This window comes from Aegilops tauschii, chromosome 2, assembly GCF_002575655.3.
Source record: "Aegilops tauschii subsp. strangulata cultivar AL8/78 chromosome 2, Aet v6.0, whole genome shotgun sequence".
Taxonomy (NCBI): Eukaryota; Viridiplantae; Streptophyta; class Magnoliopsida; order Poales; family Poaceae; genus Aegilops; species Aegilops tauschii.
In genome coordinates, this window is record NC_053036.3 from 586,150,672 (window position 1) to 586,159,145 (window position 8,474).

At 45.1% G+C, this 8,474-nt stretch overlaps 1 protein-coding gene across 1 annotated transcript; it reads left to right on the forward strand.

Annotated features, from left to right (window-relative positions):
- Positions 1-3,945: 3,945 nt before the first annotated feature.
- LOC109773297 (organic cation/carnitine transporter 4) lies at positions 3,946-6,935 on the forward strand. The gene is made up of 3 exons (XM_020331994.4): positions 3,946-4,696; positions 5,162-5,987; positions 6,075-6,935. The coding sequence occupies exons 1-3, from the start codon at positions 4,324-4,326 to the stop codon at positions 6,436-6,438; spliced, it is 1,563 nt and encodes a 520-aa protein (XP_020187583.3). The 5' UTR covers positions 3,946-4,323; the 3' UTR covers positions 6,439-6,935.
- The last annotated feature ends 1,539 nt before the right edge of the window (positions 6,936-8,474 follow it).

The window sequence follows — 8,474 nt, forward strand, 5'->3', positions numbered from 1 at the left end:
TTTCAATCCGATGAATTGGCTATATGATCAGATTATTAACTGAAAGTATTTGAGTATTTCTTGAGATTTATATATGTGTTATTTGATAGCCTTGTATTTCTCTCTAATATATCTATCTCTCTCTTATGGTTAATTAGATTGATTTATCTTTAGTGGGAAAGCTGCTTGGTAGTAGGTTCAATCTTGCGGCGTCCTTACTCTGTGATAGCTAGAGTTGCAAGGAACGTATTTGTATTGTTGCTACTAAGGGTAAAACGATGGGGCTAGAACATATTATTTGGTCTTTCTTTGTCTATATTATGTCATCATACTTCAAGCATTACTTTGTTTTTTATGAACTTAAGACCTTGCGATGCATGCTGGATAGCAGTCAAGGGGTGGAGCAACATTAGTAGGCGTCAATAAGATTAACAGTCTACTTGTCACGGACGTAATGCCTATCTATTAATCATGCCATGAAGGATCATCATAACTATGCGTTTTTCTATCAATTGCCCAACAATAATTTGTCTACCCGCCATTACTATGCTCATGAGAGAGATGCCTCTAGTGAACCTATGGTCGCCAGGCCCATTCACTTTGTCTTTACAAAAACCCTAAAAATTACTTGCTATAATTTATTTACTTTTTATTTTATTTTATTTTATTTTATTTAATCTATCTACCACTATAAGATTTAATCCTTGCAATTGGTGAAACAAGGGGATTGACCACCCTCTTGCCTTCGTTGGGTGCAAGCATTTGCTTTGTGTGTGTGTGTGTGTACCGCTTATCTTGTTTGTGTGGTGTCTCCTATAGGTTCTATAAAACTTGGTTCTTAACTAAGGGACATACTATCTGCTACTATACTACATCACCCTTCCTCTTAGAGGAAATCCCAACTCTATAACACGTAGCAGTCTCCTAGGCAGTGCTTTCTTTGAAGCCATTAGGCTTAGCATAAGAGTGCAAGTATTTGTTTTTTGTATTTTGCATTAAAAGTACCCAAAACTAAAGAAAGAAAATAAGAAAAAAATACACTTAGTGATAAATGCAAACAAGCATACACGAAAATATTCACCCTATGGTATTGCTCCCCGGCAACGGCGCCAGAAAACAGCTTGATAATCCCCAAGTGCAAGGAATCAACGTAGCACTTTCGAAAGATGGAAGTGGGAAGTATGGAGTGCCGAACACACAAGGAGATAAAGGTAAGATCAATTTTCCCCTAGGTCCTGTCTATCACTGATACAACCCTACGTACACTAATCGTTTGCATTATCTAGAAACAAGAAATCAAATTACGTTGTGGGTATAAAGAGATAGCTTTGCAAGATAATGAAAAATGTAAACACAAAATATAGGTGATACCTACCCAAAGATTCATTATAATACAATATAATAGAAACATCGAGTATTGTGTGGTATTGGTGGGTAAACAAATTATTATTGTGCAATTGACAGAATATCGCATAGTTATATGGTCATCCAAAGCATAGTTATATGCTCCCCTAGCTAGGGGCACGCCACCTGAGCTTGTGTCCCCCTTACTCATTGTCTGGTGCCTCCCCGAAGCTTCTAGGGTCTCTCCTGGTCCCAAAAAATCACCATAAATTTTCATCGTGTTTGTAGTTTGTTTGGTATGTTTTTTCCTGCAAAACAAATAAATAGGCAAAAGAAAACAGGAACCGGCACTAGGCACTGGGCACCGAGTTAATAGGTTAGTCCATAAAAATTAATACAAAATGGCATATAAAGCATACAAATGTGATAATATAATAGCATGGAACAATAAAAAAATTATAGATAAGTTGGAGATGTATCATATGGTCCTCCCAATTAAAATCTTTTGTGCTCTTACACCCCCTTTTCATGACATCCGAGAAGTGGTCGTGGATTATTATCTCCTTAGCATCGTGCTCGGTGGCCCAACCTTGCTCATGCTTGATTCTATGAATGTGGTTCTTTCTCCTTCTTGCATTGATAAGGTTGTGGGAGAATTTTCTACTAGTGTCACCTTCTTTAAGGTTGGAGATTCTTGCACATTTCTTATTGCGACCCCTCTCAAGCATGAACAAACTTAGGACCCTTCTCTTTAGCCTATCTTGAAGATCACATTCACGTTCATCGAATGGAGTAGAGGAGAAGCATCGATGAGGCGAAGTACCGTCTTTTTGAGCTTGTGGAACAAAAATTGGTATGGCTTGGTGTGGTCAACATGCTCATTCCACGCTTTGTGGACCACCTCATCAAAGTCAGGCATCGATGCCCAAAAGTTATCGAACTTGAAGGTCCTAGGCCCCTTGTCATCGGCAAGCAAGTGCGGCAATGGTAGGATAGGGAGGAAGAGAGGGCATGAAGTACATGTGTGTTGAAGATGAGGTCAAGGCGTTGCAAAAGAACGAGCCGAGCTTGCACAAAGTGGGGTTTTCCCTCTCGTTACTCCATGTGAACCGCCTATTTTGAAGGTGGATTTATTTTAGCTCACAACTTTGCAGCGTTGCACCAAAACGGTTGATCCTACTCTGATTCAGATTTCTCCTGTTATTGTCCCTCGCATGACAAATTTGACCGAAGTCTTCGGAGACAAGTCAAGACACCCCCGAAGGTTACTTTTAACTTATGAGCTTGGCGAAGAAAGCATCTTTGCGGGAGGAGTCGGTTGGACTATGAACAATCAGCAACGAAGAGGTATCGTGCATAGCAGCTTGGCCGATCTGGTGACTTATCTTGGATCGGGTAGACTTGCTTCCTTATAATGTACTACGTGAGTGGATCCGACGGCAGACATGGCAACGACCGACAGGGACGTAAATGGCGCAATAAACGGTGCCGGAAGTCCCGTTTAGTTAGCTTGATAGTTTATTTTCCTTAAAAAAACGCCGATATCCACCACACGTGTGGCGTAATAGGCATTCGCCCACATACCGTGTGTGGCATGAGCAGGGGGCAGCCCACACGGGCTGTGTGGGCGAACAGTAGAATTGCCCACACGTGTGGGCGCAGCTACTTCGTGCCACACGCCCAACAAGTACTACTCATCTCCACCCGCGTGTGTGGCACGAAGCAAATATGCCCACACGTCCTGGCGCAGTTACAATAGGAATCCACGGGATGACGATTTAGTTGCCATCCGGGATGGCGGATGTAGTTATCCGGGATGACAAATATGGTTGTAAAAGCATGACAACTCTCTCTGTTTTGGTTAATTATAGTTGCCATGTCTAATTTATGGTAGTTGCCGTGTGTAATCAAACCATAGTTATCGTGTGTGATTAACTACTTGCCACATATGGTCAAACAATAGTTGCCATGTATACCTAGTTGCCACGTATGGCAATTACCACGTACGCGCAACTGCAGTTGCCGTCTAGCAAACGAATCAAAGTTGCCATGTGTGTTTACCTAGTTGCCATGTACGCGCAACTGCAGTTGCCATCCAACAACGTACGACTGTCGTGTGGGCGAAAAACAGTTCGCCCACACGCGCGTGGACTAGGTGGTGGCTGTGTAGGCAGAAACTAGTTTGCCCATACAGCGCAGCTGGCAACCGCGTGCTGTAGGGCGTGGCGGCGACCTCTCCAACGCCCACACACCGGCCTCGTCCTACGTGGCACGCGAAAACTGCCTCGTTATGTCAAGATTCGTGCAAACTTAGCTGGACGGTGATCCAGACGGGTGGGCGAGTTGCAATGTTGCCACACGTGTGGGCGTTAGTATTTTCGAAAAAAAACTTCGTTGAACTGTTAGACTGGTAAGTGGGCTTAAACGAGACCCGGTTTACAGCCCTAACAACCGGCAGCAGGCTGGACCGCGTTGCAGCAGATCGCAGATCTGAAAGAGAGAGAAATTAATGCTTCTTCGATCTAGTGTCATTCAGGAACAGTGGCTGTACAGAGAAAACACTAGTGGCGGCATAGTATAAAATTGGTTAGATGTTCGTGGCTAGGCTTGGTACCGCATAGTGCAAGGCCAGCCAGCACGCCAGTCGATTCCACGCCAAGCTCGTGGAAATGGAGTGCCTGTCTCGTGATTCCTACATGCGGCAAATCAAATCTGTGCAGCTAGCGTAATCAATTCAGTCGTCGATACGGAATATAGATCACCAAAAGATCTTGCCATGCGGATGCGCATCTCCGTTTTTCTATTTGATTTGATCCGCACGATTCACTCGTTGGGCGCTACAGTTCATTAGGTGTGTACTGTAGAGCATTTGATGAACGCAGATGCCTCGCTCCGCCTACAGGCCTACAAGTAGCTCGCGGTCAAGCTCACGACGAGCGCCAAGGGTATTAATCCAGAGCATTGCCAACACCACGCTCGCACCGCGACGTACGCGCGGCGATGTCCACCACCGAGGCGCTCCTCGCCGGCCCCGGCAGTGTCGGCGGCGGCGAGCGCCTGAGCATCGACGACGCGCTCGCGCAGCACGCGGGGGAGTTCGGGCGGTGGCAGCTGCGGCACTTCCTGCTGGTGACGGCGGCGTGGATTCTGGAGGCGATGCACACCATGGTCATGATCTTCGCCGACCGCGAGCCGGCAATGTCGTGCCCCAAGGGGGACGGCCGGTGCGGCGACCGCTGCGCGGGCGCCGCGGCCGGGTGGCAGTGGGACCAGGGGAGCGGCTCGTCGACGGTGGCAGAGTGGGGCCTCGTCTGCGGCGAGAGCTACAAGGTCGGCCTCGTCCATGCTATCTATTTCGCCAGCGCCATGATCGGTACGTACGACATTGCTCTGCCATACCGTCGGTGAGCTATGATATGAATGATTCCGCCGTCGCTCTACATCACAAGCTGTCTGCCTCAATCATTCGAATCACTGGATCGCCGTAGTTGTATTTTATTCCAGTCCATGTTTGATTCTCGCTGCATCCATCTCCACGAAACCGCAATTAGAGCAGTAACGTGTGTGCAGCAGAATCTGTCAGCACTATCTTATGAACTACTAGTAATAATTAGTATATGGAGCAAATATGTTGCGTTTAGAGTAGCAAATTGGTGTTTACAAATACACAATTATTAGCTACTCATAATCTGATAACTGGCTTATACTTTGCACCAATTTGAGCTCTATTTAAAAAAAGAAATAGATTACAATCCAAAAACACGTTTAGTCAAACTGTTCATTTATCAATTTGGCGTTTTTGTTTCATGTACTTGACCATATCGTTGGCTCGTTGTAGGCGCCGGCGTCTTTGGACACTTGTCGGACTCTTTTTTGGGTCGGAAGGGCTCCCTCCAGGTGGTGTGCTTCCTGAATGCCATTTTCGGCCTCCTCACCGCGCTATCTCCCGACTATTGGGTCTACGTGGCCTTACGCATCCTAACAGGCTTCAGCGCCGGCAGCATTTGCCTTTGCTCCTTTGTCCTTGCCACAGAGCCCATAGGGCCCTCCTATCGTGGTGTTGTTGGCATGTCCATGTGTTATTTCTTCTCCGGCGGCATTGCTATCCTCGCTGGCATCGCCGCGATGTTCCAGTCCTCTTGGCGCCTTCTGTATGTCGTCACCTCCATGCCCTCCCTCGTCTTTGTGCTCACCATCTTGCCATTCGTCTCCGAGTCGCCACGTTGGTACCTTGTGCGGAGGCGCGTTGACGATGCAATGCAAGTTCTACAAGACATTGCCTTCACCAATGGAAAGAGCATCCCAGATTACATCTCACTCAAGCTTGACGATGAGGATGACATCGATAAGAAGATCGATGGGTCGTCATCGTCGATCCTAGACGTGTTTAGGTCACGAACAACACGGGGCAGGCTGGTGCTCTCAGTACTCATCAGCTTCCTTTGCTCGGTGGTATACTACGGGTTGAGCCTCAACGTGGTCAATCTAAAGATTAACCTTTACATCAGTGTGGTTGTTAACTCTCTCGCTGAGATGCCCGCGTTTTTGCTCACTACGATGCTCCTTCAACACTTGGGTCGGAAGCCACTAGCCATTGGCTCGATGCTTCTCAGCGGTGTCTTCTGTACATCTGCCAGTCTTATTACCGGCGTCGGTGCCATGAGGTAATTACATCCTTCTTGTTTTTGCATGTACGTGAATGGGTTGTTAGCAGATTTGCTTTAATTGCACACAATTGCATGTCATTGTAGGGCGGTAAGGATGGCATGCGGGGTGGTAGGAATCTTCGGAATGGCCGCGACATACAATCTATTGGTTGTATACACAACAGAGTTGTTCCCTACAACGGTGCGCACCGCGGCGATGGGATGTACATTACAAGCGTCCAAGATGGGTGCCATACTAGCACCCATGGTAGTGTTACTCGGCGAGCAGATGCCATTCGCAGTGTTTGGCATGTTGGGTATCATCGGTGGACTACTGGTGTTCTGCCTCCCGGAGACTATGAACAAGCCATTGTATGACACCATGTTCGGATTGGAGAAAGGCGAGGGAGAATTTGTAATTAAAGGGGAAATTACATGCGAAAACTCTAAAATTCGATCAATTTCATAAGCAATTTCTCCGTACGTATTGTTCGATCCCAAGGATGTTACCTATGGAACCACGTTGCACACAAAGAGTGAGGTGTGTTAGGTTTTCTCATATGTATTACTCCCTTCGTTCTTTTTTATAAGACATTTTGGACAACTGACATTGAACTATTTTGGGTGCTTTCTCAATTGTCTAAACGTATTATAAAAGTGAACAGAGGGAGTACTACTTTTGCATGTGCTAATGGATATACTCTTACTTTTAAACATTTTAGTAGAGGGTTTCTGTTTGTAGTATGTTTCTACTTTTATGTGCCCGCATACACTATTTTTGTGTGTCTTTTTATCTGGGTCCTAACATCACCCTGCACGTTGGAAAAGGCTAGCTTGAAAATTTTTGCTAGCAAGGCGTCTTGGCAAGCAACATAGCAGCCCAAGAGTAAAATCATTCAATTTGCCAAATTATTTGAAGTAGAAAAAACGAAAATAAAAAAAACAAACTTAAAAAACAGGCTGCCCGGACATGGGCTGGTCCAAACGGGCACGCTGTGTCTTCTCCCAGCGCACAGAGCGCAGTATAGAATGTCCCTACTGCATGGGCCGGCCCAGGAGAAAGTTTCCTCTAGGTGAAACATTTTGTTATCACTTATAGATGGCTTTGGTGGGAAATATTTTACAACTTTGGGGACAATTTTCATAATGCACTGCAGAAGAAATAGCCCTTTTATTATTACTAGTAAAAAGGCCCGTGTGTTGCAACGGGAGAAAAACAAAACTTCAAGCAGGCTATGACCATATAAGCATGGCTCAAGTCCCCCCTCCTGTCCATGTTCTCTATTTTAACATGACATCTCACGCATGTCGCCACTTATCGTCCTTCCGCTTTCGCCAACGATGGCCCTAGTGTTCACCTAATCCAATTTTTTAATGGCGGTATTCACCAAATCACAACGGGTCCGAACATGCTCAATCCCAATGCAATGAACTCAGCCACCGCACGTCACATTGTACCATGCCCGTGCAAGGGAAAGTTAAAAACTCAACCTGTGCACCTGTACGGGCTAAGATTTAAGTAGTAAGCATTCATTTTTTGAAATTCATAGGATTTATTTTATGAAAAAATATGCACCAAAATCACATCATAGTATCATTATGTGATAGTTTTTTTGCTGTCGTTGCTTTTTTTCACAATCTGATTGTTGCACACATATGTCACACCAACTTTATGTTGCCGTTGTTGCTTTTTTTCATGATTAAATTAAAAAGTATCTTATAGAAAAAATATTACAAAAATTATGACTTTCTAAGAAATATATGAGGTACTTATGGGTGTGTTGTTCCTGGGTGTGTTCTGAAACCAAATAATAACCTAATGTGAAGAACGGTTTGTTGATATAGCAATTACAATTTTTTTTTGAAGTCAAACAATTACATAATAACCCAATAAGAGGAAAAAAAAAGTGTGAGAGTTAACACACTAGTACACACCATGCAAAGGTACCACCCCCTTCTTTAGGGCAACACAGTTTATTTATTTATTCAAAGTTCTAAGATATCTCTGAGGAAATAACATCCAAGATACTATTCCTGGTGCTCGAACCAACCTGTAGTTGGATGGTTAGAGAGACTGTGGTATCCCTAGCCCATCATGGTTCAAATCCTGATGCTCGCATTTATTCCTGAATTTATTTCAGGATTTACGGCGATACGCATTCAGTGGGAAGATATGTTCCCGTCGACGACGAGGCGCCTACGGTGACTTCGTAAATCTCAAGATGATATATTGGCTCAGTCTTTCAAAGATGCTCATAGGGGTAGGGTATGCGTGTGTGCGTTCATAGGGATGAGTGTATGTGCGTGTATATGAGCGCTTATGATCTTCAGCGTCGTCCTTGTTGCCGTCTCCTGAAGCTAGCAGCGTGACCTGGTCGCCAGCCGTGTCCCATGTAATTATCTCTCTCCCTCCACAAGGCCCGTCCTAGTTCCCTTCCCACATTAGCCATGTCCTTGCGTCCTTGTTGCCGTCTCCTGAAGCTAGCAGGGTGACCTGGTCGCCAG